This window comes from Schistocerca piceifrons, chromosome 4 (genome assembly GCF_021461385.2).
Source record: "Schistocerca piceifrons isolate TAMUIC-IGC-003096 chromosome 4, iqSchPice1.1, whole genome shotgun sequence".
In the NCBI taxonomy this organism is placed as follows: domain Eukaryota; kingdom Metazoa; phylum Arthropoda; class Insecta; order Orthoptera; family Acrididae; genus Schistocerca; species Schistocerca piceifrons.
The window spans coordinates 378,257,162-378,270,163 of NC_060141.1; the positions used below are offsets into that span (position 1 = coordinate 378,257,162).

The 13,002-nt window shown below is 39.0% G+C and overlaps 1 protein-coding gene across 2 annotated transcripts in view; it reads left to right on the forward strand.

The window, feature by feature from the left end:
- Positions 1 to 13,002, forward strand: part of LOC124795070 (arginine--tRNA ligase, cytoplasmic) — a 129,729-nt gene that overhangs the window by 96,919 nt on the left and 19,808 nt on the right. For both annotated transcript variants that reach the window (XM_047258879.1, XM_047258880.1), the window contains exons 10-11: positions 12,089 to 12,254; positions 12,617 to 12,939. In XM_047258879.1, coding sequence (XP_047114835.1) covers positions 12,089 to 12,254; positions 12,617 to 12,939 — 489 coding nt within the window. The remainder of the gene's footprint in view (positions 1 to 12,088; positions 12,255 to 12,616; positions 12,940 to 13,002) is intronic.

A 13,002-nucleotide genomic window follows, 5' to 3' on the forward strand; every position in this document is an offset into this window, starting at 1 on the left:
GTCTCTGAACAGAAAACCACAATGGCAGTATATGAGCAAGTACTGTGGGTTGAAAGAACGGTGAATATATTTGAAACATTACCAAAACTCCTGCTAATATTTTTGCAGAGTAATTTTGTTGTTGTGTTGATCCATACACAATACTTGGCATTGGTAGAAACTATGCCACCCACTTTGAGAGTTGAATCATTCCATTAGTATTTGGCAGAGGAGGAAGTCATCTTATTCCATGTCGTAGATGTTCAGTAGTTTTTAATCAAAGAACAATGCAGAAGAAATGTTAGGTTAGTTTCTTAGATAGAACATATGTTACTGGATGTAATAATAGTACTGTCATATTGAATGAATGACTCAGCCTCTGTTTACTTACTTTCCAAAAACCTGGTCTCAGATGTGTGTAAAGCAAATTGTATAATAAATTCATAATATTTAATATTGATTTGATAGATGACCATTAACAGCCCTGTACCTCCATATGTCTCACATATTTCTGTGTCAAATGGGACCATGACCTTCATTTTCAACTGCATCTACAGTCTCAGCTGTTTCTTTCATTTCAGCAAATATTATCATTAAATTGTGCTACTTGTGTTGTTCTAGTATCAAAAACTATCTATTTTCGTCTGTGCGTGAGCGTGTGTCTGTGGTTGTGTGTATGTGCTTCTCTTTAGCTGTCATAACTCTACTTGCATACGTTACTACTGTTGGATGTTATATACATTTTTGTATTGTAAATTATCGTCCAGCTATTTACCGTGTGACTTAATGAAACCTTGAGTCATTCAACTCTGTAAAAATTACACAGATTAATTAACTTACCAAACTAAATTACAGTTATTGTACTCTCATCATTGTTTTTGCATGTTTAACATAACATCTCAATGAGCGTACTGTGCACACGTATTGTTAGTTACACTTCTGCTTGCACCATCAACTTCGTTGTGATGCATAGCTGTCAAAGTCAGTAAGTGGATTACTAGTCCTTTTATTCATGCACTCAATTTAACACCACTTCCATTTCATATCGGACCTGTCACTGTATTTACTTTTTCACCTTCATTATAGGCATCTTCATTATTAATTATAACTTTAAAATTTAGGATGTGTAGCATTCTGCAGCTTTCATTTGTGTCATAAATGACGTTTTATTACAAGCAAGTCAGTCATCATGTCACATAAAGAAAGGGATTATAAAGCAAAACCGGGGTCTACACGGCCCGGGACAAATGGAAAAAACAGGAATTTTTGTCTCTGGAAAAAATCTGGGTAAAACTCAGGAATTTTTCAGTGTTTTTGTTTTCAGTTAAGTTTTTGTAATTTTGACTGGTAAGAACTGATATTCTAACAAAGAATTTTACTTTAGCCCACTACTACAGAGCAATATTGCAGCAATAAAACATTAATGAGAGATTAACACCAAAATAAAACATTAATTGCAAAGAAAATGCGTCATTTGCAACAAAACAACACAGTGCATGAACAAGTGTCTGCCAACTTGCCAGCTGCAAAATGTTTCAAAGGCCTTAGGACAAAAACTATGCAACAATTCGTAACAACAAACTTCTTTCAACGAGCGCGACATCACATTTGTTTGCATTCCTAAAAGGTTGTGGGAAAATATTGTGAATGCTGGTTTGAGAAGCGTTAGTTTCAAAGTAAATTTCCTTTTACACAAGATGAATTATGCTACATGTGAGAATGTGCAGTGAATTTCTTAAATCACGGAGCATTTCAATTTTATTCAAAACGTAGTGCGTTGCGGACCAGGCACGTACAAAAATTTCAGGCCCAGAAGACCAGCCATTTAGGCCATTGTTTAAAATTTTACTGGCACATTTGCGTCCGGTGTACATTAAGAGGGACACACACTAAAAAAGACTAAGCTTTTAGATTAGTCTTTCATATTTATTTTAGTTCTTTCATTACAAATTATGCAATAATGATGGAAAAAAGTATAATTATCCTTCAACAAAAATGGTGAGGTGAGTTCAGCAATTTCACACGTAATTAACTTTTCTATATAAAAGTCATAGTGCTTGACAGAACATGTATTCGGCCCTGCAACCCATGAAATGTTCAGTGCACAGCAGTGTAATGTTTTATCATGCTTGACAGAAATATTCAGCTGCTGCAATTTAAACTGCCTAACTGCACCCTCATAAAAAGCAACAAAAGATTTTTGATGACCAGCATTATATGTGAAAGTCAGCTGTTCTTGTAACTATACTGTATGTATATTAAATTAAACAGTTAACCTTTGCTGTTTGTGTGTTCTTTTTAAGTAATAGTACCCAGTACATGGCCCTTGACAGGGTGCTCATGAGAGACAAGAATATCGTTAGGAGAGCCCCAGGGAATTCTGATAGGACTCCTTTTATTCTCTGTATCGTAAATGACCTGACGGACAGGGTGAGCAGCAATTTACGGCTGTTTGCTGATGATACTGTGGTGTATGGGAAGGTGTCATCATTGAGTGACTGTAGAAGTGTATAAGATGACTTACACAAAATTTATATTTGTTGTGATGAATGGCTGTTTGCTCTGCATGTAGAAAAACATAAGTTAATGAGGATGAGTAGGAAAAACAGTCCTGTGATGTGCAAATACAGCATTAGTAGAGTGCTGCTGACACAGTCACATCAGTTAAATATCTACACATAACACTGTGAAGCGATAGAAAATGTAATAAGCACATCAGGCTGATAGCAGAGAATGCAAATACTCAACTATGTTTTATTGGGGGAATTTTGGGAAAGTGTAGGTCATCCATAAAGGAGACAGTGTATAGAATGACAATGCAACACATTCTTGAGTACTGTATGAATGTTTGGGATCCCTGCCTGGTCAGATTAAAGGAAGACAGCAAAGAAACTAAGAGGTGGACTGTTAGATTTGTTACTCGTACCTTCCATCAGCAAGCAGGTATTACAGAGGTGCTTCTTGAACTCAAATGGGAATCCCTCGGGAAGACCGTGCTCTTTCCGCAAGGCAATAGTCCACAAATTGAGAGAACTGGCGTTTGAGTCCAACTGCAGAAGGATTCTACTGCCACCAACATTCATTTTGCATTAAGGACCGTCGGGATTAAATATGATAAATTATGGGTTGTGTGGAGGTTTTAGATAGTCGTTTTCCCTCACTTTATTTGCGGATAGAATAGGAGAGGAAATGACTAATAGTGGTATAAGGTACTCTCCACCGTATACCATATGGTGATGTGGAGAGTATGTTGTAGATTTCGTCCCTGACTTCAGTGTTGTCTTACATCAGGATATCTGTCCATATCACAAGACCAGAAGTGAGCCATGGTTGTTTGGGGAGCATGTTGATCTTTGATCAGCAAATTCATCTGTTCTGAACTCTGTGGAATTCTTTTGGGATGCTGTGGGGTGTCAGCCCTATGTCCATGTTACCAGTTATCTGCTCTCTAACCATGAGTTCAAGGCAAGCTTCAACAACCACCGTGCTTCTTAGTGGTGGAACATTGTGTGTCGTAGGGAAAAGGAATTCTGGTTAAACAATCCAGGTCACGAGGATGGGGGGGGGGGGGGGGGGGAGAAGGCCCTCAATCTCAAGATGTGCTGTACACCAATGGGATGGACGGCTGTTCATACAAAACATTTGGTAACGAGCAACCTCTGGGGAACCTGCTGCACCTCACTAGAATTAGGCTTACCCAGGAAACCAGCGCTCTCCCTGATTAAGTTATGGATCCGCAGCACTCTCCCTGGTTAAGTTACAGATCCCTATCTGTCTGTGAGAACACCATGAAACCCCACAAACACAAAAACAAGTCCCTACACAACTAACAGGCCTCAGCAGAATAGTGCCTCTGGAATTGAATTAGAAAAATGAACCTTGATGGTTGTAACAGGGCACAACAATGTCAGATTGTTTTATTATGATAAAGAGAGGTGATGGGCTTTTGAGGAAGGCTCCCCCTTCCACATCAGCAAAATGTCAAAAAATATTTCTATAACTGTAAAATCAGACGACTTCACAGTGGCAGCTCACACACACACACACACACACACACACACACACCACACACACACACACACACACACACACACTTACTTTTGCATTTTTAATAGTGTCTGTCTCTTCCAAAAATTCAATGTAACCTTGAACTTCTTTCAGTACTCAACAGCCATTGACATTATTTGTGCATAATAATGCACATAGACTGAATTGTCTGCTACAGTATTTATACATGCATATAACTGGTATTATACTATACGTCAGTTATTTTGACTGAACAGCTAAAGGAGTGGGAAATGGAAAGCATTATAGAAATTTGAAATTTGATGAAGAGAGCGAATGATGAGTTGGAGAAGACTGCCACTCTCATTCTATCTTTCAGTTCATCTGTTCTTCCATAACACTTACCTTCGCTGTTTAGTCCCCCTTAAACATCCCAACAACCACCACCACCATAACACTTCTAGACCATATTTATTCGACTGAACGTAACATCTTTTGTGACCAGTCCAATGTGATGCTAAAAGTGTCGAAGATACAGTCACACCACAGCAAGGCAACATGTGCCAAACAAAGGATAGTTTTTACCTGATCAGTGTCAAGCTTGTCTAATCACTATGCTCGGAGCGAAAATTGCCAATGTTTCTAGTAGAAAAGGAAATGCGGAAAATTAAAGTGACCAAGATAATTCTGTATACTGAGGCAAAAACCTCCTTTTTTCAACACCCACATGGTGAAAAGTTGGAGTGAAAGTCAGCACTACCAAGCGAACACAGACAGTATGTATTGGCACAAGCGTGTATGCATGTAAATGTACATGCAATAACGCTCATACTATGTAGCCTTCAGTTACTATGAGTTCCAGCAGAGGTCATTACCAGGTTACAAAGACAACCTTCTGCCACAAAGCTAAATGCAAAAAGCTGTTCAACCTTATGCAGACAGCATGCATAACAACAACAGAGTTAATCCACAGCCAAAAATAGCCAAATTAAAAAAAAAAAAAAAAAAAAAAAAAAATCTTGTATTAAACCATCAGGTCGTCTGAGGTTAGTATTAACTGATGTTGGTAACTATGAAATGGATCTGTATTTTATATGTTGATGAAGTCAGTGGTAGTGTTGTTACGGCTCCTCTCACTGTCCAACATGTGTTACCAAAAGAGATAGTGGAAAAGAAAACTCCTTCTGATCACTCCCACACTGCAGAAGAGTATGAACGGGGTAAGAACACACATGGAAGAAGTAAGACCTTTGACACAGGGCAAATGCTTGTTCGTGTACATACCAGTCACATTTCAAACTTTCAGATAACCCTATCATCAACAGGAGTGATGACCCACCTTATGAAAATGTAGACAGCAGTTACCTTATCCATGAACTCCGTCATCCTGTTCTATTCCTCAGAGATTTCAGTGCACATCACATGTGTAGTAGTGCTCCACATACATATGCCCAAAGAGTGAACATATTTCTCTTGTCTGATGATGTCTGCCTCTTCAATACAGTGAATTTGACAAGTCAGCATTGCAGATGGATCATCCACACTGACTGTCACTTTAATCTTTAACACCAATACCATCATTTAGGAAGTGAAGGGCTATTAGCACTCTAGTGGCGATTTTCCCATTTGGATCCACTTGTCACATAAATCAGCACCTGTGAGCAAGCCACTTAATTGATGATAAACAAAGCTAACTGGACACTGTACAACAACCTGGCTGTATTCCAACATCAGTCCAGCATCCAGTACATGACAGAACGGACAACTAACATCATTCACTGGGCTGCTGAAGTTCTCTATCTACAGGTCTCTCACTAAATATGGCAGGTGGCCAGTGTCATTTTGCAGCAAGAATGCCACTTAACCATCAGGTATGGGAGGCTGTTCTACGAAAGTTTCAACTTAGTCCATCTGCTGACAACCTTGTAGCATTTGGCACTGCCCAGGTACAAGCTCGGTGCACCATTAGACAGAGTGAAAAGCAGTCACAACAACAATTTTTGTATTGTGTTAACCTTTTCACACCATCAGTAAAGATACTGCAGTCGATGAGAAGGATCAGTAGGAAAGGCAAGATATCTACTGCAACAGCCATTCAGAACAGTGGCACCTGATTACACCAGAAGCTGTAGCTCAATGGTGAAATAATTTGGACAAATTACATCTAGCGTCAGTCAAAATCCCACTTTCCAGTGCAGGCAGGAATTAGCTGAGAGGACATGGTTGGACTTCTGTTACAGTAAAACTGAAGAGTACAACCACTTTTTGTGGATGAAGAAGTTAGAGTCTGCACTTCTGTAGTTCACAATACAATACCAGCACCAGACAAAGTGCCCTATGATGTGTTGTGACATTTGAATAATAAGCCAAAGCATACACTTCTTATATTTAAGAAATCTGGCCTGAGGGACAATGCCATGATTCTTGGGGGTAAGCAATTATGATCCCATTTCTGAAGCCTGGGAAGGATCGCACCAGCCCAAGTAATTACAACAGTAACTGGCACTTACAATTTGTATAGAAAATGTTGAAATGAATGACCAGCAGCCAGTTACTATGGGTTATAAAAACTGGGTAATCTCTTCAGTTGCCTTCAGTGTATGTCTTCCATAGGTATCACTCTTTATTTGACAATCAAATACTCCTTTAGGCAGCAATATGAGAGGCCATTTTATTTACATGGGCTGCACTTGATAGAAACATTTTTATGTTGCTAAGGCATTGTATGACACTAAATGGTGATTCTTCCTATTACAGTATGACTCTTCCTTTCAGAAAGTTATTTTAGATTCAGGTTTGGTTGTTTACTCTCAGACTAACAAACTCAAGAGTAAAATGTCCTAAGTGTTACTATGGTTGTAATAGGCTCAACAGCATAATGGCCACAGTCAGGAGCCCTGTCCTGTTCAATGCCATCTTTATGAACGATTTTAATTCTGATGTAATGTTCTCATGCCTCCATCCGAGTGGCTGCTTTCAAATTCTGTTATAGTTTGATGAGCGCTATTCTCATCATTTTCTTTTGTTGGTCTTACAGTCTTGAAACAACTGCTCAACGATTACCTGAGCTGCGACTGAGGAATACCACTATTGGCTTCAAGGGATCAGTAAAACTCGTGGGCCTCGTTTTGAATGAAAGACTCTAAAATCAAGAGCTCTAAAGGTTGTACACATCTTACTAGTGCCTTAGTGGCAGATACTGTGGGGGTGGAGGGGGGGGGGGGGATTAGGGCTACAGATCCTCCCTGTTGTTATTTTGAGCCTCTGTTTTGGCCACAGCTGTACTATTACTGTATTGTCTATGGTTCTGTACAACCATCCTCTTTAAAGATCTTGGACTCATTTCACCATGAGGACATTAGATTGATGACAGGAGCCTTCAGGTCAAGTCCTATATGAGTATCTATGCTGAGGCTGGCTGTCCTCTACCATCTGTGGAAGTTCCTCATGGTGCGACATGGTTATAATGTCCAGTCAGTTCCCCAGACTCTGGCCTTCAATCTTCTTGTATGATTATCAGTAGAATGAAGGTACGCATTTAAATCAAAGGAGATCAAGATGATCATTTTGGATTGCAGCAAAGGAGCAGATTTGCAGTGTTTTTGTGTGGTGGACCTGAATATTTTAACACAGGCTTGTATCCCCATGTTTGTTAGTGAAACAAGATTGTTTTTAAATTTGCCAAGGTACCAGAAATCTTGTACACCATGTTTTATTTTTAAACAAACCTTTTACAAGTTTTTGGAGTTGAACTGAAATTTGACAGTTATTTATACTGATGGGTCTAAGCAGGGCCGTACCATCAGCTGTGCAGTAGTTTTTCTTGATGGGTCCTTAGAATTAGACTTCCAGACGAATGGCAATGGAGCGGATAAGATCCAACTAACAAAATAACTTCATCTGCTCTGATTCCCCAAGTGCGCTCGACAGCATTCAGCCATTGTAACCAGCAGACATAGCTGCACAAATCTAACAAGACACTTTACCTGCTGCAATGACAAGGAGAGAAAGTATATCTATGCTGGTTACTGGGCCACACAGAAATACTGGAAAATGAGCAAGTTGAGATGTCAGCAAGGAATGCATGCAATGAAAGCAATGTACTGCTGTATTCTGTCCCCTTGTGTGCTGGTACCGTGTTGTGAAAGAAAGCTACATGTATGTGGGAGGATGCATGGCTGGAGGAACAGAATAATGCATGAAGGCAGCTGAAGCCTACAGTTTTGCATGGCAAACATAGCTCGTCAGAGTGACTGAAAGAAGTGGCTTTAACATGACTGAGAATGGAGCACTGTCCTCTGACCCACAGGTACCTCTTCCAGTGGGAGGTGCCTGTGGCACTTACTCAAATAGAGTATTATGAAAAGGATAGATTGCTACTCACCATATAGCGAAGAAGTCGAGTCGCAAACAGGCACAACAAGGACACTACTAAACATGTAAGCTTTCGGCCAGAGGACCTTCTTCTGAAAAAGACAGCGTACACACAGATTCACGCAAACACAGATGACACACACATGACCGCTGTCTCCAGCTGCTGGGGCCAATTATGTTTTATATTCTGCCAAGAGAGCAGCAGTTTTTCTTGAGAAGAATTTGTTCATTGTTGTAAATAACGATGAGATGAGTATGGAAAAGGCTTTATGACTTTTTTTTTTGTGGGGCTCCTACCCAGACTATTGGGTAGTTTAATTTAATGCATCTCAGAGTGGTTTGTGCATCCATTATTAGCCAGTAATCAAACCAGCCATGGTTATCTTAATCAATTTTACAATTCTGATGGTGTTCATTTCTCTTTTTAATATATATTGTTACACTAAGTCTCAAGTTTTTATTCTAGCATTTTTAACACCCTTGTCTGTAGCTGTTGTACGTCATTTTATGTTCTCACAGTGGCTGGATATTTCTCTGGTCTGTGAGTGGTAGTCAGCAACATCTACTGGGGAGTAACTTTCAGCATTTCCTTCAACTAATCTTTGTTTCGTCATCTACTTTATCATGTCTTTATTGTAGTTTCATGTACGCATGAGGAAAAGGCATGACCTTGACCACACATACACTCCCACGCACAAATTTTTACTGTCCATCTTATTGTGTTGAAAACCATTAATTGTGTCTAAGTTATTGCCAACAGTCTTTCAGGTGTCTGATGTGTGCCTGTGGTTCATCATCCAAGAAAATTGCATACAAGGAGAAACTAATTTCACTAAGCTTTTAATTTGTTTGTGCAAGGATGCTGATAACAATGCCATTGAGTGCCCTGAACGGCAATGCCATCCTCATCATTTGTACCCCCCCCCCCCCCCCCCCCTCCCGTTCCACACCACTCTACTGCACACTCCCTCCTCCATGTTAATAAGAGGACTTCTACTGTTCTAATGCCATTGGCATTCATCAAGTCTCCAGTCTTGTTATTTGTCCTAAAACATGTCATCTTTTGTATTTTGTGTCACTGACACCAGTGTGTTATGACCGTATATTTCACTGTGATGTCGATGGGGCATATTTCAAGAATGACAAGGAGAACTTCTGCTGGTAAAGGTTTCTGTCAGTCTCAGGTGAATTCCTCACTGTAGGGCAGTTCAGTTTTGTACCAAATTTAGCAACTGTGCTCAAGAGCTTGCTGCAAAGTTCAAAGTGCCCATCGGACTTGAATTGTAGTGAAGTACTACAGCCATCGAGGTTAAGTTGCAGCTGCCAGTGGAAGTGGTGATAATTTTATGCATCTTTTTGTAGACTGTATGTATTTGTGCCAAAAAGTTCTTTCCATCAGTAAGGAATACTCTTTAGTGAATGCCAACAATGCAGAGTGATTGGACTGTCATGTAACTTTAGGGTTGGATGCAATGTACATAATTTTTTTTTTTTTTTTTTTTTTTTTTTTGCCGTTATTTTTAATTTAGTACTTCCACACCATTGCTGCATCTCTCAAAGAATGTGATTTGCATTTTCTTCAAGCTTGTGGCTGAAATTCTCAGACAGCAGCTCTAAGATGTCATCAGCATGCTCTACCATTCAGTCCAAATTATCAGACCACCCAAAGGTATCACAAGCAGACTTTGATAATATTACTTATTACCTTTGCTGCCCAGTCAGCCATTTGACTGTGTGGCCCATACTATAGTTGCCTAAAATAATACCAAAACTATTTTGGGACCTGGGGGCCTCTTCGGCAAACAAAAATTGTGAGCTACCATTCATTATTGAACATAAACGCATAGTCCAATTTAAGTGTGATCATCACTCTTGCTTCTTGCTATGCAAATGGAGGTAAGGCAACATTGTTTTTATTCTGTTGTGGTAATAATGTCGTGATTGATGGTTATTGTCTGAGTCCTAGCTGTCATTTGGCAAAACAGTGTGTAGTAAATGTCTGGCCAAGCTCTCTTACTGCATATCATTATCCCACCTGTCTTGTGAAGGGTGGGCTGTATGGTGGGGATCTTGATGTCGTTAGTAAGAAAACCTGGGTCACATTTCATTTGTTCATGCACAGTACTTATTCTTGGTTGTTTTTAGTATTAGTTGAAGGTGCAAGGATAAGTCCAGTGCTCTGTGCATTTCATCCCTTTGTAGTGAGTGCTGGTAATACCTGCATTTGTTTCATACATTAAAAAAAATGTCAATTCTGTACTCTTGATTGTCAAGTATTGCCCCTTTGGGATGTTCCTGTAGTACGCTTACTAGGAATGTGTACCCTGATGTATATGTTTTGTGACCTGTGGTCTAGGTCAGAAGAAGCATTTCGTAATGATGACATCCAAGTTTGCCAGTTTGCACCCTTCCAACAGCAGTATCTCAACGATGTGATAGAAATTGGAAGTTTCCCTGCCCTGCCCCCATGCGTTAAAGACATGGTTGCTGATGATTATCTGCTGTTTAATGTTCCATGGTGTCAAATTTGTTAGTGGCTCCTGATTTGCTTGGATAATATCTATATTAGAATCCTCACTAGCTCTATTTGCTAAAGTGTTACTCTATCCTTGTTAATTGACAGCAATGAGATCTAATTCATGAATGTTTTATTAAGAACACAACATGCCATGGAATGGACCTCAAGAAAACCTGTGTATAACAGTTGGGTGGTCATCATATTCTGGTATCACATTCTCTGTGTAATTTATTCTTTGGTCTTTTCTCTTCAGCATCCAGCACTTACTGTAAAATAGGACTACATTTATTTTATATTCTTATGAGCCAAAGACAAGGTACAATGCTATACGCTTCAGTTAAATGTTTTTAATTAATTTGCCATTTTTTCCTCCAGTTTACATCTCTTATTAACTACTTCACACACAATTAATTCATACATATGAAACATAGCACAGGAGCACAAGGCAATTCAGTCTTACTGTTTCAAAGACACTTGCATTTTTGATTGACTATTTTAATTGAATTGATGCTTACCAAATTTTTCCAGTCGAACAGAATAGATAATTTGTAACAATATCATGAAAAGAATAGTTGCTACTATCGAAGATGCTGAGTCACAGATAGGCACAACAAAATGTCTGTCAGAAAGTGAACTTTGAGCCAACAAGACATTCTATGGAAATACTCAACAAACATACAGACACTCACACAAATGCAGCTCACACACACTTGACCACAGTCTCTGGTTGCTGAGTGAGTTGCATTTGTGTGTGTGTGTTGTCTATTTCCGATGAAGGTGGCTGAAAGCTCACTTTCTGTCAGTCTTTTTGTTGTGCGTATCCGCGACTCAGCATCCCCGCTGTATGGCAAGAAGCATCCTTTTCATCATATTGTTACATTCCATCTTGGATTTTCCAGAATAGATAATTTCTATGAACCATACAGCAGGAGATTATGAGGTACATAAAAACTGATGGATTTATTGACTGAAATTTCTGTGCATTGTGGAAAAATAAAATAATTCGCAGTTCTTAATTCCAGTGCTTCCGCTATAAGTTGTAGTGATAAGCAGTTTACTTGACCTTGTCGTTGCAGATGCATATATATGCTAGTATCCTGTTACTTCTGTGGATGTAAGAAAGAATTGTTACGTTTGAAGCTGTAGTTAGTTTGGAATTTTGTATTTATATCTAAATCAAATGGTCATACTAACTCAGATTGTATATTTCAGGCAGGTCACTTCAAAGTGCTCTTCAGCTGTGCAAAACGTGTTGGTATTCTGAAACCAAATGTCCGTGTTGACCATGTGGGTTTTGGGCTCGTCCTTGGAGAAGATAAAAAGAAATTCAAGACACGTTCTGGTGAAACAGTACGGCTTGTAGAACTACTTGATGAAGGTATACATATTGTTCTGAATGTGTTAGTACATTATAATTTCTAATATTATTTTTGAAATTTTGTATTAGTTTTTGCTGAGGAATACACTAGGACTGTGAAGGTTCAACTAATTCCATACATAATATATAAATAAATAGGTTGTCTTCTAATCCTCTTTGCATGTTTGTTCATTAACATATACCTTCTTTAAATTAAATGAAAGACTGTGCATTTTATGCTATTATTACTATAGTTTATGTGCAAAAAACATAGACATTTTAAGGCTATTAATCAGTATTATGTGCCTCAAATATAATGCATAAAAGGAATTAATACGTGCCAGCAGAAAATCAGAAAATAATTTGTTATATTTTTTCTAAAGGTCTTCGCCGCTCTTTGGAAAAACTGAAAGAGAAGCAACGGGATCAGGTACTTACACAGGAGGAATTAGTTCAGGCCCAGGAAGCCGTAGCATATGGTTGCATAAAATACGCTGACTTGTCACACAATCGAAATCATGACTATGTATTTTCATTTGACAAGATGTTAGAGGATCGTGGCAATACTGCTGTGTATTTGCTATATGCTCTGACTCGAATTCGATCAATAGCACGTACTGCTGGACTTGAGTCATCAAAAGTACGTGAAGCTGTTGGAACTGTACCTGTTTCGATCACTCATGAACGTGAATGGAAGCTTGCAAAGGTAAGTAGAAAATCTATCCTGCAGCCGTATGAAATTATTTTCACTGAGCTGCCTTTGTACACG